This window comes from Penicillium angulare (genome assembly GCF_028827245.1).
Source record: "Penicillium angulare strain IBT 27051 chromosome Unknown utg000011l_segment0_segment0, whole genome shotgun sequence".
Lineage (NCBI taxonomy): Eukaryota > Fungi > Ascomycota > Eurotiomycetes > Eurotiales > Aspergillaceae > Penicillium > Penicillium angulare.
Genome location: NW_026623170.1, coordinates 393,409 through 418,050, shown reverse-complemented (window position 1 = coordinate 418,050; position 24,642 = coordinate 393,409). Strand labels below are relative to the sequence as shown.

Sequence of the window (24,642 nt, the reverse complement as noted above, 5' to 3'; positions counted from 1 at the left end):
CTTAAAGTTTCCCTTTGTTTCTAATGTATGATTGTCTTAGCTCTTTTATGATATAATATTTCGCCTATTATTTTAGTGTCTATAAGTTATAAGACAAATTATTTAGGCAGCTTTAGAAAGCTCACGAATCATATTTCATTTGTGGTCTTATCTTAGCGGAGAGGTAGTCTACTGTGGGGGGCCTAAGACAGTAGGTTAGCTTGCTAAGACTAACTAGTATGATCCTCGACGGAGGCAAGTAAAGTGGTGCGGCTTGGTAATTAACAAACTGGGTCGTCACTCATCCGGACATTCTGAGGCGGCGGCATATGGCATTGCCACTAAGCTTCCCCACCCTTTATTTTCCAAATCCAGAGGTTTTGAGCGATATCTATTCTTCGAAACGGTCGTCCATGCTCCTAGGGTGACTAGTGTTCCTAGTATTTGATTTGGTGACCAGACCACCGCAATTTTCAACCTAACCTTTTATGCGCTCTGTTGATGGTCCATTCGAGGATCTGCTGCGGAGAAGGGACTGGGTTGCCCTTTTATTGATGTATCTTTGGTACTGAAAGACAAGTTGTGCTATTTGGTGGATTGAACTTAGAGCTAGAGTGGAGTGTCTCTCTATTCGATCCTATCTACGAGTGGATCACAAAGCAGATATTGCTGTATAAGTATTCCTTCATGAAGGTGCTATCAGCGACTGAAAATCCCATATCAGATGAATTGTGCATGTAGACTTCAGCCTCCGTTGATGGTGTTATTTTTTGTATAATATTTGTGATTCCAGTTTTCAGAGTCCTGGATCGAGCGATCCTATTAAATAAGAGGTCCTGCAGAGACCCACTACTATGTGGCTAAAATACATTATATAGCATCCGATTATCCGTTCGACAGAAGAGATAAATACCTCATATGCTATCCAGTTTTAGTGTGCTGAAGAGAAAAATGCCTTATATACTACTCGGCTCTCATAAGGTCGAGTTTGGTCATCCTTTTCTATATATACGAGAAAGTAGTGAATGCCTGTTCTCCTTTTAATATCGTCTTAATCTTGCGGTGTATCCAAGATTCGAGCCTAGAAAAGGTCTTCTTAGAGCTAAATATGAAGTATGTAGGAGCTGGTCGCCTGAGGCTGAAGCGGAATCCTTAGGCGTCCAGCTGGTCCTGGGAATCTTTAGCAGGTTTCTAAGAATAGACTGAGCTCCCAGGAGTAGTATAGTCCAATCACTGGTCTAAGAGGGGGGGTTCGCCGGTGAAGGATGTCATAATGAACATACGATAGGCGGAGGATGAGGACTTGATTCGGTACTTAACTTTTATTGGTATATCTCTAAGGAGCTCCACTGGTTTGTACCCTGCTCTCAAAATATTTAGTGGTGTCCATTGTAGCTCGAGAACATTCCGTTTAATCCCAGATAACCTATAGCTGTCTTTAGGAACTGTAGATGTGATTCTAGGAGCAATAGAGCTCCTGGGAATAAGTGTTATTATTCCTATAGACGCCTTTATTAATCCTAGAGACTACCCACAATCCCCGTAACGCAAATGTCCAGAAGCTGTTACCCTCTATCATTTAATTGCGTTCAACATCACCTCACCAGTATTAGTGTGTTTGGCCAATGTCCTGCTTTGTGACTCCCCAGAACTAAATATTTGTTTGCGGGATCCTTAGGTCAGCAGAAATATTGATAGCTTTGCACGGGAGATAGTAGAGCCTTAGTATTGTACGGCTCTATATCTTGAAAGTCTATAGGCGGCCGGTAAGAAAGAAAATGACCATGAAGGCTGAAAAGGGCGGAGGCCGTTTTTTTAAACGGTGACTCCCCCTCAAAGACCAGGTTCTAGACCTACTCTTTTGCTGTGTTGATCTATATTATGTGTAGTTCCTATTACGTTGGTATCCCTCACTATAAACGCTCTTAAGAATTTTCATTTTTTTTTGGTCCCTCTCGGCCTAGTTGGTGTCTTTCTGTGAAGTTATAATATCTTGTGACGACTGTAAGTTATTATTTCCTCTACAGCCTATCTTAATAGGTACTGTATAGTCTTACGTCTAGCCCTGCTCTTTTCTAGAAAGAGATTGGTATCTAGCTACTATTATACCCCCTATTCAAAATAGCTAGACAGTCAATCACTTAGTGGGTTAAGATATATACTATACTTACTAGCCTAGGAAAAAGAGGAAGTTAGAATACTGTAGTTATATTTAAGATATACCAAAAATGGTATTTTTTAGGACCTTACCAGCCGTATATATAAAATTTTATTGGTTTATTTACTATTACTGTTTACTCTACTTTAGAGTACTGTTTCTCTAAACTTAGAAAGCCTAGTAGGACTAGAAAGTCTGACTTAGAGGGTCTAGTTGGTCTTAAGAGCTAGGATATAATATTAAGATATTAAAATTTAATAGCCTCTTAATATTAAGTCAATCGAATTTTTTAGGTATTGTAATAATAAAGATCTTTAAATTTTTTGGCTTCGAATATTGTAGAGCTCGGAATATTGAAGGGTATAAAATTTAAAGATTAATAAAATTCGAGGGACTCTAAAATTAGAGACTCAAAAAATTCTAGTATATAAAATATTATAGTGGGTTTAATATTAGGCTACTATAATTTTAAATAGCTTTAGTGTTAGGTTAGATATAAGAAATAGATTAAGGAGTAAATAAGTAAAGGTATATAAGTGCTTTTGAAACTTAACTTGTGGACTTCTTTTGTTTATATAGTAACTTTATTTTTTGTCTATATATATCTAGACTTAATTAGCTAAGTCTATTAAGATTATTAGATATAGTAAGACTTCTAGATCTAGCTAGATGACTAAGTCTATCTAGACTACTAGGTATAGTAAGACTTCTAGGTCTAGCTAGACTATTGGGTCTAGTAAGACTACTAGGTTTAGCTAGACTACTAAGTCTAACTAGATTATTGAGTCTAACTAGACTACTAAGTCTAGCTAGACTATTAAATCTATTAAGACTTCTAGGTCTAGTAAGACTACTAGGTCTATTAAGACTATTAAGTCTAGCTAGACTACTTATGGAAGAGGTATGATATATTGGTAAATGAGGGATATCTAGAGTTGTTTTATTTTAGTGGGGTATTATATATATAGCTAAAGCTCTAGGATCTGGCTTATGTAGTTATAGCCTCTTAGACCTTTATATTTTTAATAATAATAAACCTATGTGATCTGAATCAGTAGTAGGCAGTAGTTTATTCCTAAAAAGGTATTGTTGTCGATCCCTATTAATCTAAAATAGCACTAGGTAGTAGTTTAAAGGTTAGTTTATAATAAGAATCTCGGCGCTACTCTTACAAAATATGTATTCTTATTATTACCTTTAGCTCACCTTCTGGCTTATACGATATTAAAAAATTATATATATAATTAAAATTCTAAGGGATTAGGGAACATAGTGCTAAATATAGTAGTAATATACAATAGCTTTATTAGTTAGCTTAGTACTAACCAACTACTAACCTATATCTATAATATTGTTTTTTAACTACATTACTATTCTTAATTGCGACGCTTTTTTGTAGACCTTAAAGAGATAGGGGATATTTAGAATTCATTATTAAAAGAAGACTAGGACTTAGGTTATGTTTAAACCCTCTTATTAGTAAGATTTGATTAGGTAGCTTTTTTTATCTAGTAGGATAAATAAACCTCTTATAGTGCTAGTGCTTGTCAGGGTGTGGCGGGTAGTTATATATTAGAAGCTAGTAGGCTAGCTTATACAGTAAGTAGGGAATTAGAAGTAGTTATATTACAGATAGGCTATAGGATAGAAGATTGATCAAGATATAGCTTAAAGAGCTATATCAAACAGGAATAGGAAGTTCTAATAGTCTTAGGGGTTATATAATAATAAGAATAGGGATCCTCTTATATAAGGATCTATACTATAATATTACCTCCCTTTTTAGAGCTAAGTTTTATAAGACTAAGATAGTATTTAAGTTAGATTAGGTTTTAATAAGTATTATTAATAGAAGTTATTTATAATCTCTCTAGTATTCTTTAAGTATTTAGTAGGCTTTTCTATAGGATTATTATAATCTAACTATTTTATAGTATACTTTAAGTAGGGTTTTATATAATCTTATTATTTCTATCTAGAGTCTAGGATATCTTTAATAATCTATTCCTTAAGATCTTTAACTTTAATTAGAAGTAAAAAAGATTATCTTTATATTAAGAGAGGGTTATCTAAGATAGAGTAGAATAAATTTATATTAAAAATAAGATAGATCTTTATTCTAAATAGAAGTTTTAGATAGTAAGTATATAAATCTATAATCTTAAGAATCTTAAATAGACTAAGGTTTTTCTAATTAAGTTTTTTTTATAGATAGAGAGTCTTAATATTTTAGATACTAAATTAGACTAATTATCTAATTTAGTAGTTCTAGATAAACTAATAATATTAATTTATAGATTCTTTATAATAAACTTAAATAAATACTATTTTATTTTATATAAACTTAGTAATATCTTTTATTTATATAGTAATCTTCTTAATATCTAGAATAATAGTAGATAATTAAAGATCTAGTTATATAGATTTAAATCCTAGGATTAAATAGAATCTAAAATTAATAAAGAATAAGAAAACTTTAGTAGTCTTAGATTTACTAAATTTTAAAATAAATTTAGTTAATAGAAGCTATTCTAATTAGTTATCTTATAGATATAAGATATATACTTATAGATACTATTCTAAGATTATATTTATTTAATTAGTTTAATTATTAGTCTTAAAATAATATATAATTAATAGTAGATTTATAATTTATAGATATTAGATTAAATATTTCTAGAGTTCTAATATAAATTAAGATCTATAATTAAATATAATTATATAAGATAAACTATATAACTTTTAGATATATTAAATATATAATTAGAAGACTTCTCTAGTATTATAGATTCTATAGTAGAATATAAAATATTTTATTTTTATAAGTTAATCTATTATTATTAGAATAGTATTAAATCTATTACTTTTTAGTAGATATATAATAAAGTTTATTAAAATATTTTACTAGGATTATATAAATATAAATAAAGAATAAAGAACTTTTTATTAAGTTTCTTAAGATAGAGTAATCCTTTAGTAGATATAATAGTTTTAGATCTAATAAATAATATATTAATAGATTCTAGACTAATAATACTTTTAAAAGATTAGTTTATATATTTTTAAATATCTAGAATATCTAGTAGTAAGGGTTTTATAATAAAGTTATATAAGCTTATTTTTTAGGTTTTTATTATTAGGAATATAAAGTTAGTCTTTAAATAAAAGATAATTTTTATTTTATATATATTTAATAAATATAATCTTTAGATATTAAGATTAGTTTAGATCTAGAACTTCTAGAATTAATTAAAGTTCTCTATCTTTTTTATATATTTTATTAAAGGCTTCCTTTAAAATAATAAATAGTTTATATAAAATATTATTAATAAATCTTAAAGACTTTTAGAATCTCTTAAAAATTAGTTTATACTCTAATAAAATTAATTTAGATTTAGGATTATACTTTAATAAAATTAGTTTAAGTTTAGTATTATATTTTAATAAAGTTAATTTAAATTATTATATAGTTATAATATTAATATTTAGATTATTTTAAATCTAATTATTTAAGTTCTTTCTTTTTAGGATTATATAACTCTAATATTAGAGTTATTTATCTTTTTTTTAAAAAGATCTTCTAATCTTCTAATTAAAATATTAGACTTAATATCTTATTATCTAAAATAGTAGATAATCTTAAAATTAAACTAAGATAGAAACTTAGATTATTAGATTTATTATTAATTTAAAAGCTTTATTATTATAAAATACTTTAGGTTTTAGTAATTAATAATTATAAAGATTAAGAAGTTTATTCTCTCTAACTCTAAATACTATTCTTTAAAATATTATATAATTATAAGTAATTCTTTATTATAGATTTTATAATTATATTTTATTATAGAATACTTCTTAAAGAAAAATATAATAGAGTAAAGAATATTTAAGTTATTATATTATAAGATTACTTTAGTAGAGATATAATTAGAAATATTAGTTTTAAATATTATATCTTTTATCTAATTAAAAAAGACTAAGATAAGGATAAATATAAAAGTAAACTTTAATATCTTAAATACTTTTTAATAAATAAGATCTTAAATAAAAGTAATATCTTTTTTAATTAGATAGACTAATTATATAGTTAATTTTAAAAAATCTTAAATAAACTATTAATAAAAGTTTATAAATCCTAAGAAAGCTTATATATTAGTAAGATAGATTAGGATCTTTTATTTAATAATTAAATAAATCTTTTCTCGATCTATATAGAAGCTATCTTATTTAATAATAATTCCTAAGAACTTTATTTTATATATATAGAATTTATATTTAGATAATTTTATAAATAGATTAGTTTTATAGAGTTATTATAGGACTTTTTATATATATTTAATATACTTAGCTCTTATATAACTATAGATTAAGATATTATCTAGATATATAATATAGAATAGATCTAAATAATTATAGAAGGAGTTATTAATAAATCTTTAGAAGATTATAGAGACTCTAATAAATCTAAATAATATTATAAAGGATTTAAAAAGTCTAAGTCTTATATAAAATACTATAAGATATTCTTACCTAGTCTTTATATAAAGATTATTAAATACTAATATAATATTAACTCTTATAAAGAATTTTATTCTTTTTAGGTTATTTAGAGTCTTTTTTATTAAGAATAATAAATAGTAGTCTTTAACTATAACTATATTTTAGATATAGTAGTCTATATAGAATTATAGGTTACTACTAGATTTATAAATAAATAGTATAAATAAGATAATAAGAGATAAACTTAGATAAATAAATCTTTTCTTTAGGTTCTCTATAATCTAGTTTTTTAAAGTAGTAAGCTCTATATAAGATATAATATAGAGAGATCTAAATAGTAGTATCTTATCTTCTACTAGCTATATATTATAGTTATATAAATAATATAAAAATAGTTTATTAGTTTCTTTTAGAGAGAATATATTAGTATAGTCTTAAAATTCAATAAGTAGATAATCAGTAGGATTCTTTTCTTTAGATTTCTTATTTAGAGTAGTTTTAATATCTTTAATTATTATAATAAAGAGTTAATAACCCTTTTAGCTTCTAGTATATACTATATAGATATTTAAGCTTATAGCTTTAATATCTTAGGATCTTAGATAAGTAGATTAATCTAATTAATTATAGGAATAGGCTTTTAAAGGAATTTTATATATAGTATAGATCTTTAGGCTTTATATAGTAATATTATAGTTCTTTTAGTAATATATTCTATTAAACTTAATTATATAAGTAATAAACTAGACTCTTAGATTATAGATCTTAAGCTAAGATAGTCTAAGAATAATTAAGTAGTATATAAATTAAATAACTAAGAACTTAGCGTTTTCTTAGTATTTACTAGTAGTTATCTTTATTTATATAAAATAAGTTATTTATTTACTTTTAGATTCTTAGCTATTAAAACCTTTTAGTTAGATTAGATTTTTTAGAGGTTCTTATATAAGACTATATTCTTTAGCCTAATTAATATTAATAAAATACTCTTCTTTAATACTACTATCAATTATTATATATATTAGAATTTCTTTCTTATTCTAATTTAGGATAATTAGTAATATAATTAGGTTAGAGTATTAGATATCTTTATTAATAGTAGTTCTTTAAATAATAGTAATAAATAAATAGATTATATAGATTATATTAGTCTAGTTATAATTTAGACTAGGCTTATTTCTTTTAGTAGTTTATTATATAAGAAGTAACTAGATAGTAAGGATTAGGGGTATTATTCTAGTAAGATAGTATATTAATATTCTAAGGAAGTAGATCTTTCTATATAGATAGAGTATATTTATATAGAGTATATTTATATAGAGTATTAATTAGGTATTATAGGCCAATACCTGGTATAAGGTTACGTAGTATATATAACTATAATAACCTAATACATAGAATACCTACTTGGTAATTCTCTTTTTAAGCTTTTTATATATAGTATATGGCCTAGCTTAATTGAATATAAATTCTACTTTAGCCCTTTATAAATAAAAAGCCTCTAATTGGATATTGTAAAAATCTAAAACTATATATAAATTATTCTTGAATTAAGAGTAATTCGGCGATATAACTCTTAAATAAAAGATATAGAAGTCTATAAGCCTATTATTATAGATATAGATATTACTATAGTAAATAGTATAGTTATAAGCTATATAGAGTAAATAGAATAAGTAAATTAATATAGAATATATAATATAGAAGAAATTAATATAATAATATAACTAAAAGTATATTACCTAAGATAAATAAATCTATTACCTAGAGACTATAATAGAGTAATTAGTCTTATAGTTAATAATAATAATAATAAAAGAACTAACTCTAGTATAAATTATAATTAAATTAATCCTAGAATCCCTATAATTAGAACCTATATATTACCTCAAGATATAATTACTAGACCTAATCTTATTTAAGGGGAAAATAGCTGATTAGCTAATATAGTATATAATAATAGAGAATAAACTATATATTAATAGTATAGCAATTAGCTTACTCTAAGATTAGTTTATATATATATTCTTTAGGTTTAAGAAGCTTATTTAGAAGAATACTAGAATCTTTATAAAATTATAATAAAATAATAAGGATCTATAGATAATTCTAGATTATCTTAAAGGTATTTATAAGGACTTAAATATTAAAGTATATACTATAAGATATCTCTACTAGATATACTAGTTAAATAGTATATCTTTTATAAAATTTCTTCCTAGGTTAGAGAAGAAGTTTATAGATATAAATACTTTTAAATAGTATAATAAAATAAAGAGATAGATCTTATTAGGATCCTTAAATAAAAGTATAATAAATCTATTAATAAATTATAGTATTCCTACTATATTTTTAGATCTTATTATTTAGTTTTATAAAATTAATATTAATATAGATATCTTTAGTATTCCACACGACGGCAGACGGGGCGCCGTTTCCCGCGCCCATTCGCCCACTGTCCTGCCCTCCCCGACCGCCTGCCCCGGACTGCAGGCCCCCTGCCCCTTTGGGTGTCGCGTCCCCCTGCGCCCGCCCCATCGGGTTTAGTGCCGCCGTGGCCGCTTTTATCGCTGCTCCGGCCTGCCCTGCCATCTATAAAAGACCGCTCCTCCTCGTCCACGCCTTCTTCCCCCTCCCACATGTACTCTCTCCTCTACTCGCCTACTCGCCCCTCCGGCTCGACTGCGTGCGGCCCCTGCCCCTTTTGCCTCTCGCCCCCACCCTCGGACGCGTGGATCTCGGTTGCCTAGTGTATACGCCCCTCCCTTTCTTAGAGATGCTGCTCTACCCGGTTCCCAACTCGCTCTGGCCGGCTTTCGCTGCGACGCAAGTGCGTTTTGCGCGGACTCTGCGGTGAGGTCGGTTCCCGTCTTTCTGCAATCAGTCTAGATTTCTGTGATTATCCACGGGGAGACTTAGGGAGCACATCGCACGCGGTGGGGACAGACATAATGCAATGGTCCTTGGAAGACTTGATTGAAATTACGTCTGGCCCCCTAACCTTCAACCTTTGACCTCTCTCTTGGGTTGCATTGCACTACCCCCTGATCCCCCCTTTATGACGCCGCGTGGGCCCTCGAGAGAATTTGCGGGCATGTTACGTCCAGTCGATCTGTCGTATGTTATAGAGCTCGGGCTGATGAGCCAATGGCGAAATTACCGCATATCCCATAGTCTATGCATCAGAAGATCGGTGGAACGGCGCTGGGATAGATTGGACTGAGGTGACAGCGACGGTGACTTACGGAGGGTGCGACGGAATTTGATCTACTCTGGGTGGCTTATGAGCTGGCTTTGACTTGGCGAATCGACCGTCTCTTGCCATGGAATTTACCGCAGAGCTGGATTATTCTACTATAAAAGGATTCGCATTGCTATATGTATTGGGCTTTAGTGAATCGCTAGCCCTTCTTCCCTATCTACCCTTTCCTTCACTATCTTATCTATAAGCTCCCTGATTTCCAGCACACGAACCTTATTCTCCTATCCCGCCGATCCTGTCTCTGCTATCATTCCTTTCTAAGTCTGTTCTAAGATTCGCCCTCGTCTAACCCCGCCTTTATTATACGATTTGATCCGGCCATGGCAAACAGCACGTTTCGTCTGGAATCTTTCAGGGCGTGGAATCCTTACGAGAAGTTGGATTCGCCCCAAAAACGGCTGGATGTGTGTTGCTATCCAAGCCCTGTTTCTCTCAGTGCGGACTCGACTCTCAAAGACTAGACTTCTTATCCTCCTGAACCTGAGTGACACCCTCTCCCTATGCGCCCGCCGGTAGAGGTCTGTTTAGATAATGGCTCCTCGTCGAGCGCTTCAATCATTCGGTAACCAAATGCGAGGGATCGGGTTTCGACTGTGGACGGTGATCCTAGTAGTCTTGATTTCGACGAAATGCTTTCTCTTCGGAATCTATCAAGTCCTGGAGGCATTGATGACATACTTTACGAACCCTTGAATGGCCTTTTTGACCAACCAATCGACAATACGTTGGCTCATGGGGGTATCTTTTTGCCTGCTCTGGATTATACGCCTCTGGCCTCCCAGGCTCTAATTTCGCCCAGAGCGGAAGATTCCCTGAGCGAGTATCTAATGGATCCGGCAATCTTGGAGGAGTGCTGTCTTCCAGCTGTAGAAAAGAATACCACTGGAGCTGCATCTGCTTGTGTGACTTTCCGAGCTTAGTCTCCCAAAGTCAATAAAGTCTCTGTCGTTATCGATAATCGTTCTCGAAAGAGGTCAGCGCGGTTACCTCGGGGGTCTAACGGCAAGAAGGCATCATTTCCCACAATCCTGACTCATTTTTCTGCTTTGACAGCAGAGGACCGGATGCAATTCCTGTCCTGGCTGTTCGAAGGCGCTCTCTCTTAATGTCTTAATTCGCCCCTAAGCATAACGACAACTTCATCACGAGCGGCCTCGAGAGCACGTGCTGGATCGTGCACTGACTCTTCATCCGACTCGGAAGATTCTCCTGTGTACTTACACTCAAGGAAAGGTCTCGCATGGTCGGGGGAGGAAGATAGACTACTAGTGAGGCTTAAGGAGGAGGAGAAACTTGCATGGCCGGAAGCAATTGGCCGGTTTGGTCAGATCTTTCCCGGAAGAAGTTCGGGCTCCATCAAGGTACATTGGAGTTTAAAAGTCAGCAAACGACATTGACCGTATAGCGAATATTGCTCGTCTCGACAAATCTCCTAAGGGTTTTCAGTGTATCTTTATCGTTGGATATGATCTACTTCGTGTTTGCCTTCATAATTTAGTATTCAGTACAATCTCGCCTTTCCACCATCCTTTCCTTCATACTTCATTGCTTCCGTAGGAGCTGCAGCTGCGGCTGCCATACTGCACACTTATCGAACGCAAGTTGAATAAGTCAAGAGTCTGGCTGAGTAGGAAGTCGGAGATCGCCAATTCATTCCTATTTTAGGATGAAAGGAAGAACGCACCCCACTGCCTAACATAGATGAGGATCGTCGCGCACCTCCTGGATATGGAAGCGGTTGAGAAATTGTGAGTTATTTGAGATGTAAGCTTTATCCTTCACTGCAAGAGTCATTTTTGTATTCTGCTACTAGGTGTTTTTGTGCCCCGGTCCTCGTGAGACTGTTCCCACTTTCTTTGTAACTGATAGTCGGTACCCAGGCATATATAATAAGAGCAACCCCCCATTTCGACAATCATTCTATTCGACAAGTTCAAGCACAATCCGCCAGTCGCTCATCACTGAATATGGATAAATGCAAGAATGAAGAAACTCCCCAGGGCGATCTTCCCACTACTCAGCATCACGCTGGAAAAATGACCCTCTCCAGGCTAGAGCAGGCAAGTCACATCACGGCAACAGCAACCGCTCAACTTCTCGTAGCTAACCATCTGCCTCCGATGTAGGACCATTCTCTTGAAATTGCTTCTCTTGGTGATGAGAAGGAGAGCCGACAAGGTCAGTGTCACGTCATTATCAATTTGGTTGACCTGAATATATTGGGTCTGATGATATCCACCACGTAGGTAGCTCGTCTAAACGCTCCGCGCACGGCTTTTTCGGCACGCAAATTGATGCAACGTCACTTGTATTGAATGGTACTGCCACGGGCAGCATGCAACAAGAGGGTGGAATTAAGGCTCACTTGATCAGCGGTGGCTCTGTGAAGAATAACAGCGCCCTGTTCAATGGAGATTTGGACCCGGAAAGTTTCAAAAAAATGTTCTGCAGGGACCGTTAGAGTGATTGAACCAACACAATTGGCCTAGTATATCAGTCCCAGAATTCAAGGGAAAGATGCAATGCCAAGTAAATTCCGCTTTCAATCGTGAGATGAATATATACTTGATTTTTCCCCCTGAAACGTACCCTACGAAAGGTACCATCCTGTTGACATTGACTACCTGCTTTTCTCCTGCCGCCATCAGGCTTCACTGGACTACTACATCCAATTTTTGGGCCCATCATACTGCACATCTGTGGAAAGTTTCGGCATCTTTAAGGAGACGACCTAATACACACATGCGTCTTTGGGAAGGAATCGTTCACATTGCATAGATACTGCTCCTCGGTATAGACAGACAATTCAGTTATTTGCCGCTTTCTTTCTGAGATTATTTCTTTAGAGACCGCAAGAGAGCCCAAATAACCACTCTATTATGGCGCTGGATAGGACAAACTAAAGCAGGACCCGTCGTAGCTGGCTTTTTTTTCAGGCTACTTGCAGCAAGCATAAAAAAAAGAGCGTGTTCCACTTCTAGTTATTCCCTACTCGGAAGACCGAGGCATCAATGGATTCCGAGGAAAAAAAAACCAGGAAATTTTGAGACGAATTATCGTGCTGCAAGGAAAGAACGAAAGCGCAAATTTCGAGAAAAGTTCAACTTGAGTCGTCTTTTAAAGTAGTATTGATATACTTCACTGATTACGACAGTATTACCCGAAAGCTGAAGCTCGAATACATCGATAGAACAGTCATCCACACGTATCCCACTAGGTGAACCTCATGATTTCCTTTATCTCGTCTGTGATACTCTCCCAGTCTGCGACCTCTTCAACTAAGAGACTATCCTTTTTACCCAAGGTATATCCTTGCCGGATTGCAACTCCGCTTTCATAAGTTAGTAAGATTAGCAGAATACTATGATACCTGGGGGAAAAATTGCACATACAGGTAGTATGAAAGTCGGAATGCTTCACAGGTGTCGCTAAATTGATTCAATGTCAGTCGTGAGATGGATAATAAGCGTTGGCACTTACTTTATCGCCCCTACAAGATACAAGCCACCAATAACAGCGTTTCTTTGGAGTTTGTCAACAACCAGAGGATCCTGGAGGATATAATGATGGTCATCACTCGAAGAAAACTTGCCGTTGTTGATTGTCACAGACGCTCTGTGCAAGTCATCTCTGATAACTTATTAGCTATGAGTTATTATGAACCCAAGGAACTTACTCTGGCTTGCCGTCTAATGTGAATACTTGCCATTCGACAATGAATTCATGCTGCGAATCAAGCTTTTTGCCGTGAAGTGGTTCATGCACAGCGTTCATGCACTAAGCATGGATCCCGGGATGCTGGTCGCCACACCGGATGATCGTATCGCTAGTGTTGTGGGTCAAAGGCACCCAAGTGTAATAGATCGATTGACTTGGGCCTCCACCGCTAATGACTTGATAAAGACAATTCGTACGATTTGCGGACCCTAAGGAGCCAACTATATCACCTTTTCGAACCAGCATTATACCTATAATGATCATCTGGGTTTCTTTGTCGGACTGAAGAGCGGGTATCAATTTTGCTGCAGCGCAAAGCTTGTCGAGGATGGAACCATCAACCACCGAAGCGCATAATATATACGCCAACTTCGAGGCAGCTATATCTGATTAGACCCAGAGCTCATGTCACGAACAGCAGTGACAGACCTGTCTTGCAAATGCCAGATGGCGGCTAGTACTGTGAGTCGCCCTTCCGGCAGACCAACGGACGTATAATCTCAATCCATCTTTCAAACAAGTCTTTGCAAATCTTATGGGGAAGCAACCCGAACCTTGCTTCATAGTATTCGAGAAGCATCATGTAGGTGAATAACAAGAATTTGCTTTTGAAGGTAGGACTCTGGGAATCGATAAGTCTGGTTGCTTTTGAATCAAATAATTCTTTGATCTTACATCAGGAAGCTCGGAGATGATATATAGTTGAAATTATCTGTGAGGCAAAGCATTTTTGGGCAGAAATGACTGTAACCCTAGAGTAAATAATCTGCATATGAGTGCTTTAGGCTATTAACATTTAACAAGGCCGGATTTGTGACGAATGCTGTATGAATTGAAGGATTCTTTTCACCTTAAGCAGTGACAGTGGCTGCGACGCCATTTGATGAGAGGTATGTCGGTGAACCTAGTAATGGAGAGCTGAAACGAGTTGTATATGAATTTTGGCTAGCATGCAGACTGATACGACCAGTAATAATCATGCGGGTGATACAAACATCCTTGCCTGTTCTGCTTAAGAGTAGAGCCCTCTTTTACTGAAGTCATCTTTCTATGAGAGGCGACGCAGGTTATACCCAATGAACTTGATATTCGTCTCTTATATCACCCAAGCCACTAGTCTTTAACTTATTATTTTATACTATATGACAAAGATTATTCCGCACTTGGGTCAGAGTGATCTAAACGTCCATCCGCGCTAGTCTGAAATTTGATAATCTCCTCTCTCCTTCCCCTTCACACTCTGTGAAAATCGAATCCCTCTTTCGCAGCACTCAGCTTCGTGTATATCCTTTTTTGCGATACTGGATAATTGAAGTGGAATCACCGAGAGGTTTTCTAATCCAAGGACGATTCTGGTTGAATGGTAGGTTTGTATACGGTTTCAAAATGGGTGCGTAAAGCCTCTTCTGAAGGGAAACATTCGGTGCAGACTTTCTATCCACATTTGAAGCTAGCAAAGTATAAGTTTCAATAATCAGCAATTTAGAGATAGCTCACATACCTTTTGTCTCCTGGCCCCATGGGCTTTTTGGCAGAATGGGAGGTGTTTGGGTTTGCGGCTGGCATGTTGTTGGGATTGAGGTAATGGAAGTGACTTATTCAGATATATTGAAATAAGACTGTCCACCAAAGTCTGTCAGCGGCGGGACGAGGGTATTTATTTATAGGCGAACTTACAACATGAAGATTGCCCATTCGAGGGCTTCAACATACGGTCACATCAACCGGATAACCAGCTGAAACATCATTTAGCTCTGTATCGCAGCGTAAATCTTATACAGCCGATACGAAAATTACTGGTCTTAATTCGGGAACAGAAAATCAGTCATTTCGAGCAAGGGTCTTTGTTAATGTCACTGCCATGAGATACGGAGCATTTTTGATCTACTAAACCTCTCTGTCGTCCCCAATGCCTCCTAAGGCACCAATTCTTTCGCTTGAAAAATCTTGATATGTAGCTTGAAGAGATTATGTATACAATCTGGCTCCCCGTGAAGCCACGAACCACAACGAAGGACTCTAGGAGTTCCATCAGAATATTGCATAGAGAACAGCAAGTCAGGGCTATCAACTGTATTGTGATTGTACATCACGCCTAAAAATCCCCTGAAAACTTTAACCGAGGCTAAGGTTTTGATATCTAAGTATTTGGGCTAGGAAAACTGATATAAGCTTACGAAGAATTCAAACAAAACTTGCTTTGGAAGGAACCTACAGGGGACTCCGCCACTTGATATCCTCGTAGCATCTTGGACAAGCGATCCGGTTTTTCAGAAGAAGAACAACTTCTTGTTGTGTGAGGATATGCTCCCCTCCTCCAAGTTAATGATCTCGCCCCGAACATTAACTATGCAAATGTGTGCAGGTATAGGGGGAAGAATGAGGATCTCGTTCCCTGTACTGTGATGGACAGCTGCTGCTTATAGCTCGTTAGTTTGATCACTTTGAAAGTTAAAGACACCCACTAGGAATAATGTGGTCTCACAAGAATGTCTTTCTGGCAACTGATCTGCTGTCTTTGTGTTTGTAGCTGAAAACAAAGACAAAAAATCTACAAACCCGTTTCTTATACTTGTTAAAAACCTTTCTTGGGTGGTAGGACTAGGAGAACGTCCGCTAAGCTCGTTCGTTGGGGCGGCATCCTCACTTGCGTCCCAGAATGAAAGATCATCATCATCAGCCCCGAGTGAGAGAATGGAATGCAAGAACTTTGGAAGGAGTGAGAACTGTGCACAAGCCATAATGTATGTTTAGAAAGTTGAATTGTTCGCATTGGCGGCGATTGTAGATATAAAGATCTGGCCAGCTTGAAGCTGGAATGATCAAGCACAATTTCGAGCGCATAATATGGTACGAGACCCTCTTAACACTGGAAGCCATGTCGTCTAACTAATGGGAGGGTATTCATATTGAATTTCTTCTTTTCCCGGCCCGATCGGCTTTAGAGTCATTGTTGCGTCTGCGAACGGACTCTTTGCCTCATTGGAAGATCACTTCCCAGAATACACTCAGTGAAGATGCCAAAAAGGTACTACGAGCTTGTCAGTCCCTAAAAAAAACCCGCGATTTCCATAAGGTTACCATCGATGATGCACTTCTGTCTGCCACCGCAAAGCGGTTGGTTAAGTCTCTCAGCCGTCCAACTATTGAGAAGTTATCAGCTATCACCTGGAATTTCAACTCATCAGGTGGTTCATGTGAGGGGTTGCGCAATTTCCTCCGTTGTCCAAGAAATAACACAGTCTGGGAGGCAGTTCACGAATCGTACCAGACGATGACGAAACGGAAAATCAGTTTCAGGGAATTTAAGGCCTCCCATGACTTTTTACTTGACTAGATTGTAGGCTGACGCCGGAATTACTGAACAAAATGAATTAAGACCCCGTCGCAATCTGATATAGGTCTATTTTTGCCGAGTTATCATGTATCGAAATCTTCAATGTGATATCCTGAAATTTGAGACCAAAATCCGGAATCGACATCGATGCGCGATACTTTTTTCTTTCTTGTTATTGATTGACTAATGTATCTAAGATGTAACGTAAAGTGAGCGATAGCGTATCGAAATATTGGCTGACTTGTATTTTACTGATAAATTTAAAACGTACAAAACCGACCCTTAAGGGATGCTTTTACTCTTTTTTGGCTAGCGCTGGTGCGTCCCCGCACCACATGCTATACCATTTCTGCGTGCGGCTTATGTTTTCCAGTCTTCCCCTTTCACAATCTGTTTCTCAAATGTTCATGTGTATCCCTGAATATCGCCATGGACTTGATGCGTATTCGTGAACGTGCCTTGGCCCTTAACCTGGGTGAATTAAATGATTCAGAATACCTTCAACAGGTAAGAGGCCCTCCAGTTGGCATCCGGCAAGAAGTTAACAGGGAGTGAAGGTTGTCGATTTTATTGTTTATAATAAAACCCGTCTTCCAGAAAATCTCAGGCACTCGTTATATGAAGCATTTGGCAAAAAACCTTTGCAGGGGCCATCTCCTTGTTCCACTCGTCAAGAGGCCCTAAATCGGTTGCGACGTGTCACTTTGGAAGACATACAGATACCTGAATACCTTAGGGATTCTATTTCCTTATACAAACATAATGGAGAATTATTCTGGGCTGGCGAAGTATCGAGTTCCACAAGCCTGGATTTTGGAAATATTCTTAGTGTCCTTTATTATTCGAATAAACGAAGAACTACAGCCGATAACGTTCGCCGAGCCTTTTATTGTATGACACTCTACCGCGTTGTACAGCGTATAATGGGACTTTACTTATCCAAAACCTTTACTACTAAAATCGCAAGATTCTGCGCTGATATTATCCATAAAGACAACGGCACTGCGCAAGAGAAGCTTGAAGATATAATTCAGGGACTGAAATCTGACTACAAAATTGGCGGTGTGTACGACCTGTATGCATAGAAGGAAGGCAATGGTATTATATTTTATCTTTTTACATTGCCATCTGCTTTGTGAGCTGATCTTTCTTTCCTCCCGAAACGAGTCCAACACACTGCTAACTTTTGATAAGATACGAAAAATACTTCAACAAAGAAAACGATGTGGATGCAGTCCTTGCTTATTACAAATCAACTGGTTTCCGACAAGAAGATTCTGGTATTTCTGTAGCCGATAGCATAGTCAACTTTATTTTAAATAAATTTAACTCATAGGTGTCTATCTTTGAATTATGTGAGGCTAATCAATTTATTAAGCCGACACGCAAACGCAGCTATTGCAACAAAGCTCGGGCAAAATAACCATCAAAGCAGGCGAAAAAGAATAATCACTCTTAAGCATTAAGATCTACGGACTGTCCGCAATTTGCTGGAAGTGCTGAGGCTATGAGCGATGGAAGACGACACCCTGCAAACCCCACTAGTGTAGAATTTTTTGATCCAATGAATTCGCATAGTGAACTTCATGCTGGACATTGTGGATTGCAGCCCTCTATCGCTGCTGCTATGGAAGGCTCTGCTTACCCCTATCATGCACACGATTCTTCTGGCATGGCATTCGAAGCAATGAATCCCGTGGGAAACGATCAAATATCTAGCGGACTAACCAAGGTAAACGCGGCACTCCATTTAAATGTGGGCTTGGCTGCCAGCCAAACTCAACCGCTCCCTTTGAGTGTGAACACGCTAAGTGATGCCGCTCACTTAATGAGTGAATTCCAATTGGAATCGTTGATATATGGTGCTAATGCTGCTCAGCTTATGTATGACTTCTATTTAGAAACTTTCAACCCCGCAGACCGTATCAATGCTGCCCAGCTGATGCAGCAATTTGATTTGTGTAATGGATACTATAGTCAGCAGTACTTGTGAGAAGGTGAAACACAGCCTAAGAAGCATATATACATACTTCAATGGGTTTTAGATTCAATCTTGATAAAAATGATATTAATGCTCCTCTTCCATCATCATTGAATATCCGACATCGCCAATGTGACTAATTTGCTATGTTCCTCAACTTGAACATCACATTCTTTCAAAATGACGTAATAATGCTTCATGTCGACTTCAACGCCGCTAATTGTTGATTTGCCTTTGCAGTATATTGGCTTAATTATCATGAAATTTGTGCCTATTGGTGTGTATCCGGGCAAAAAGACCAGTCCGCCGCGCCTGCAGCGAGCTATTTTCTGAGGACGCCCCGGGAATTTGTCTGTATTCTGATTTCAATACTACGTCAGTAAAAGCTGGCTATCGATTGTAGAAGCCCTACCTTTTCGTAGTCGAGTGCTACGCCACGTATAAGTTTATTGCAAGCACTAGAATCCGTAAACGTGGGCTGGAACGCTGCGGCCTTTGTATTTCTCGCCAAAGCATCTTTAGCGATTTTGTCTGCATTTGATTCTACCTCCATCCATGCCTTGCTCTTATTGAGAAGCGGGACGCTTTGTAGACGCAGGACAGCGGGGGAGTGTGTATCACTTGCAGACATTGTGTGTGTAGATCATTCGATTTTCGGCGTGACAGAATTTTTCTAGTGAGAAAAGTACTTGCATTAGCAGCCTTTCGGGTGAGAATTTAACTGTGGGATCCTGATTTAGCCACTCACTTCTTGTTATGGCAATGATTAAACCTCTGGCTGCTTGTGTGTTCGCATCAACAGAATTTGGAGGGGTGAGGGGCGGCGGTTTTTGTTGTTATCTGACTCCTTAAGTCTATTGCTGCCTAATATAGGTATGACTAATATGTTAAAGCAGGTTTATTTAACATTTCCTGCTTTATTTCTATGGAGTATTCCTTGGGCGAAAACTGTTCGGACCACGCTTACTAAATGAATAATTGAATGATGAATGTTAGACGACGTTGAGCCTGAAATCCTTGAGGTCAGATGGTCCGCAGTGTTTTGAAAGCCTATGGAATTGGTCTAGGCTGCCCTCTAATCTGATCCCTGTCCTAGCGCTGCGGAATCACCTCCGATTACGCTCTATATACTACGTGTCAAATCAGTTGAAAATTACTTTAAATTTGATTAATTCTCAAAGACGCTCCTAACTTATCCTCTAGATTCTATTTTTTACCTTTCCTTGAATATGGATGTAATCAATCACAGAGGGGGAGATACTCTATTCGTTGTTCGGTCGCACGGTCGTTCAAGTAGGCGAAAATCTGGTCATAAAGTCGAGTAATATACGTTCGTACGAAGCGCAAACGCTTCGTTTCATTGCAGCAAATACCACGATCCCTGTACCTAAAGTTCATGATGTCCGTTCGGAAAACAGCCAAATCGTGGCTATTACGATGGATTATATGCCTGGAAAGCGACTCGATGAAGCGTGGCATACTTTGGATTCCAATCAAAAGCTCTCCTTAAACCAGTGCCTGACTGGCCGGAATATCTGTTAGCCAATAGAAGACCTTGGCTTGCCGCCCAAAGTATGCTGTATACAACACTAGCGAGTCTAAATGGTGATCATGTAGTTTCCTTGCCCCTGCCCATTTACCAATGCGTCTAAAGTTTATTGGATATGGCGCTCACAAATGTTTGGATTGTTTCAGTCACTAGGTTGTCTCGTTGAAGCGCTTTCAAAATTAGACTGTCTTGGATAAGTCATATGCCCCCGCAAATTAGTTAAATTCATATAGCAATTACTATTCAAACTAGTGATTGGATCAAGAGGTAGATCCAGGATTGGGCCCCTGGTTAAGAATAGCGTCCATGGGTCTGGTTTGCTCACCTGGCTGAACTTCTTTAGCCGCGCGCGGACTGAAACTCTATGGTTGTACCATTCACCGGGAAGGGGCGATCTATCAACTACTGGAAAGGAGTACCACATAGCCATGTGAAATATCACTCCTCTCTTTTCAATTTGAATCAGCAATATGTTTGAGAAACCGTTGAGATATAAGACAGAGCATCCTCCCCCTCCCTATGCTTAATCCCCCATCCCTCCGGCTGCCAACGAATCCTGCTCCTATCTAGTGATATTATACACCGATATCTGACAAGGGTGAGTTCAACCGACTTTGTATTTTATTTCAGCCGAGTTAGCTAACTTCGCCTGCTAGCCATGTCTGGGTTAAAGAACTCTGGAAAGAGGGCAGTCGATGCCATCCTGAATCTACAAAAGATCGATGTTGCTTTGTAGAAATTCACTAGACCTACCGTTGCAGCTGGAAAACCTACTTTCCCGACTTCTTAACGAGACTTGAAAAATATCGGGTTCCATTTCGATCTTGCCGATCATACTCGCTAAGTGCCCGACACTAGACCCAATGCAAAGCCAGGCGTTACCCGAACCATGAATGTTTTCCACTGGCAAGCAGCTTCGCAAGCCGAGTCCAAGTCAATCAAGGACTAGGTCCAAAAGAATGGATTATATGCAGTGATCCAGACATTTGAGGTCCCAGTAGATGCGACCAAGGAGGAGTTCGAGGAAATTCTTAAAGTAGCAGCGAAAAAGCTTTAGTTTCTAGGTGTCACGGACGTACTGTCAGGGGTATACGTCATCAACACTTATCTGGATGTTCTGTGTGTGGGCGGTGGGCTCGGCGCCGAGAACTCACCTTGGTGACGCAAGGAAGTCTTTGAGGTGTAGTGATGCGACACGGCGGCGATCTTGGTGATTCAAGACCTCGGTGATGCGAGGAAGCCGATGGGAAGTGGGAAGAAGAAGGGTGTCAGTGGGAAGTGGCTCATGGGAGCAGAGCTGTGAGGGATGTAGGATCTTAGAGGGAGTTTGGCTGCGGCGTGGTGATGCACGTCGTTGGGAGATCACTATTATGTTTGTTTTGGTTTGTGTTTGTTTGTGCTGTTTGCTGCGTTTGCACACTCTTTCCGTATTTCCTTTGTCCATGTTGTATTTACTTTGCTTCCTTGGTAACGGTATGCCTTTCAGGTATGCTTAGGGGTACCCAAAGCCTGAGCCCGGCGCTGACGTTATTTTTCCTTATCTATAGCTGGCCTGATAGCAACCCTGGCATAGCCTACGAAGTAGGCTATAGTAGGTCAATGAATTCTACTACTACTATTACTTCAACACTCATCTATCACTCTACCGATCGTGAAGGATTAGGACTATGGAAATACTCGCATAACATTATGTATTTAGTTATCTATCTGCATGCGATCTGCTCTTCATACTGAGACTACCACTTAGAAATCAGACTGCTAACTTGTTATTTTGCTACTATGCTATGGGACTTCCTTGAATGCTCGATAAGAATAGCGAAGTCGCATTATAGAACCCTGCTGAATATGGGTGGGAAATCGATGAACTATTTTCCCCTTACACCCCTAGGTCTGTTGAGTGATCTATTAAATACTTGGATTAGTAATTAGAGATGTTCTAAGAATAGATTGCCTGAACCAGTTCTGTATGAGGCACCGAAGACGAAGGCGGATATGGCCTAGGGGCTTGGTAATATGTTGGGCTGACCTTATCTCTTTCCGTCCGACCACGGCTCCCCTAGATAAATAAGCCCGCCCGCGTCTAATATCTTTATACGCTCCAGTTCTTGTCTCTGTTATTATTTTTGGACGATGGTGAAGATTTCCCGAAGACTCATTATTGAAAGAAGTTTCCCGCAAATTTCCTGTTCCCGTAAAACGTGGATCTGGTCCGGGCAGCTTGCCATGTCCCCCCGTCGCTTATCTATATGCCTACCCCTTTATGAAGAATTCTTTCGAAATACATCACGCTGATGGATGTCAGTCAAAGGTCTAGTATGATTTTGGTCTCAGTGACTGATTTTTTGTTAGATTCAACGAGGCCGAACGTTTAAATGAACGATACGTCAAGTTTCAACCAACAGAGCTCCAACGGATCGCGGGCGAAGCAGTACAACAAGACTATTGCCCTGATATTGCTAAGCTTGCGGAGGGGGGCTTCAACAAAATTTTTATTCTGCGGGTAAAAAATGGTCGTGAAGTGATTGCACGAATTCCTACCCCCATTGCCGGGCCGCCTCGTTACACAACAGCCAGTGAGGTAGCGACGATGAACTTTCTGCGAGATGTTCTCAAACTACCTGTACCGGAGGTCTTAGCATACTCAACAACATCGGACAACCCCATTGGAGCAGAGTACATTCTGATGGAGCGAGTGTATGGAGAAAGTCTTTCCTCGCGGTGGTTATCCCTCACGACCGATGAGGTGAAACACGTCATGACACAAATCGCAAGTATAGAGAGGAAAATTTTCGATTTCCAGTTTCCCGCGTATGGAAGCTTATATCACAAGAAGGACCTTGAAGATGAAAGCCAGATACAAATCACGGAAGATTTTGTTATCGGCCGTGTGTCTGCCCGGCAGTTTTGGTATAGCGAACGAAGCAGAACAGAGATTGACCGTGGGCCTTGTAGGTTTTCTATTTCCCCCCTAACACCTTCCTTTTCCGATGTTATAAGAGGAACCGACATGGCCTTGGCTGATCATCGTCAAAGGGCTTTCACCCGTAGATTGTGTGACCTCTGCTGCTCGCCGAGAGATGGCTGTCATCCAACATCACGCCCAAGCTCAGCCTCGCCAAACATTCCTTTTACTAACTAATTATAACATTCATCCCTCTGAATATGCCTTGTTACTTTCGCAATTCCTACAGTTGGCACCTCATCTCATCCCACCTGGTTCTTCCAGCGCTCCAACGTTAAGACACCCTGATTTGAGTCTGAGCAATATATTATTGGTACTTGGGTCAACTGAAATTATCAGCATAATCGATTGGTAAGATGCGGTGATATATCCACGCTTTATGCAAGCGGGATATCCTGCTTTTTGTGAGCATGACTTTTCCCAGCCTCAAAGTCTGCAGATTCCATCTCTCCCCGATGATTTCAGTAAGATGGGCTCCGACGAACAGAGTCAATCCATGGCCAAATTTAGATTAGAAGAGGCAAACCTCTACTATACAGCCGCGACCGGTGTATACAACGACCAACATATGCATGTGTTGAAACTCCCTCACCTGGGAATGCAGCAGTATCTCTTTCGCCAAACAGGGTATCCCTGGGATGCAGACGTAATTAACTTATGTGCTGTATTGGTTGGTATCACGACTCCATCGGTCTGGAGCAAAATATCCCCCGCAGACTGTCCAGTTGTGTTCAGCGATAAAGAACGAGAAAAGGCTATAGCAGAATCGTAGGATTGGAATGAGTCTAAACAGCTACTGTCCCGTATTAGAGAATACCTTAATATCGATCTGGAAGGCGGAACCGAGCCGGACAACTTTGAGAAGGTAGTGGAGGGCAATCGCCAGTTTCGTGTGGAAATGGTCAGGCAAGCAGAGGTAGGTGAACAAGAAATTTGCTGGCGTAACTGGCCGTATAAGGATGATGGGGATAATAGTATGCCGCCTTTTGGAGGAAGCTAATTAACAAGATATATTAGTTTACGGAAAACAAACTTTGGATTAGTCTGGTGCATATATTATATATTTGAACCTTGAATTTGAGAATTACGCAAAGTTAGAGTCTTAACAGTCAATATCCAACAGGCTGAAGCAGATTCAGTATGGAAGAAGCGCACCTTGAAACGTCTCGGGCAAGCCATATGATTATGACCCCCAGC

The 24,642-nt window shown here is 37.8% G+C and overlaps 7 protein-coding genes across 7 annotated transcripts; 4 read left to right on the top strand and 3 right to left on the bottom strand.

Annotated features, from left to right (window-relative positions):
- Window positions 1-10,528: 10,528 nt before the first annotated feature.
- N7478_012332 (uncharacterized protein) lies at window positions 10,529-10,819 on the top strand (the record flags this gene model as incomplete). The annotated part of the gene is made up of 1 exon (XM_056928546.1): window positions 10,529-10,819. The coding sequence occupies one exon, from the start codon at window positions 10,529-10,531 to the stop codon at window positions 10,817-10,819; it is 291 nt and encodes a 96-aa protein (XP_056773104.1).
- A 2,293-nt stretch (window positions 10,820-13,112) lies between these two features.
- Window positions 13,113-13,673, bottom strand: N7478_012331 (uncharacterized protein; the record flags this gene model as incomplete). Its single annotated transcript, XM_056928545.1, has 4 exons — window positions 13,113-13,230; window positions 13,292-13,327; window positions 13,380-13,529; window positions 13,576-13,673. The coding sequence occupies 4 exons, from the start codon at window positions 13,671-13,673 to the stop codon at window positions 13,113-13,115; spliced, it is 402 nt and encodes a 133-aa protein (XP_056773103.1).
- A 1,138-nt stretch (window positions 13,674-14,811) lies between these two features.
- N7478_012330 (uncharacterized protein) lies at window positions 14,812-15,182 on the bottom strand (the record flags this gene model as incomplete). Its single annotated transcript, XM_056928544.1, has 2 exons — window positions 14,812-14,968; window positions 15,118-15,182. The coding sequence occupies 2 exons, from the start codon at window positions 15,180-15,182 to the stop codon at window positions 14,812-14,814; spliced, it is 222 nt and encodes a 73-aa protein (XP_056773102.1).
- Window positions 15,183-18,460: 3,278 nt separating this feature from the next.
- Window positions 18,461-18,946, top strand: N7478_012329 (uncharacterized protein; the record flags this gene model as incomplete). Its single annotated transcript, XM_056928543.1, has 1 exon — window positions 18,461-18,946. One exon carries the CDS (start codon window positions 18,461-18,463, stop codon window positions 18,944-18,946), a length of 486 nt encoding a protein of 161 aa, XP_056773101.1.
- A 364-nt stretch (window positions 18,947-19,310) lies between these two features.
- On the bottom strand, window positions 19,311-19,565 carry N7478_012328 (uncharacterized protein; the record flags this gene model as incomplete). Its single annotated transcript, XM_056928542.1, has 1 exon — window positions 19,311-19,565. The coding sequence occupies one exon, from the start codon at window positions 19,563-19,565 to the stop codon at window positions 19,311-19,313; it is 255 nt and encodes an 84-aa protein (XP_056773100.1).
- A 3,209-nt stretch (window positions 19,566-22,774) lies between these two features.
- On the top strand, window positions 22,775-23,733 carry N7478_012327 (aminoglycoside phosphotransferase family protein; the record flags this gene model as incomplete). The annotated part of the gene is made up of 3 exons (XM_056928541.1): window positions 22,775-22,791; window positions 22,833-23,431; window positions 23,675-23,733. 3 exons carry the CDS (start codon window positions 22,775-22,777, stop codon window positions 23,731-23,733), a joined length of 675 nt encoding a protein of 224 aa, XP_056773099.1.
- A 181-nt stretch (window positions 23,734-23,914) lies between these two features.
- N7478_012326 (kinase-like domain-containing protein) lies at window positions 23,915-24,628 on the top strand (the record flags this gene model as incomplete). Its single annotated transcript, XM_056928540.1, has 3 exons — window positions 23,915-24,213; window positions 24,256-24,419; window positions 24,555-24,628. 3 exons carry the CDS (start codon window positions 23,915-23,917, stop codon window positions 24,626-24,628), a joined length of 537 nt encoding a protein of 178 aa, XP_056773098.1.
- Between the last annotated feature and the right edge of the window lie 14 nt (window positions 24,629-24,642).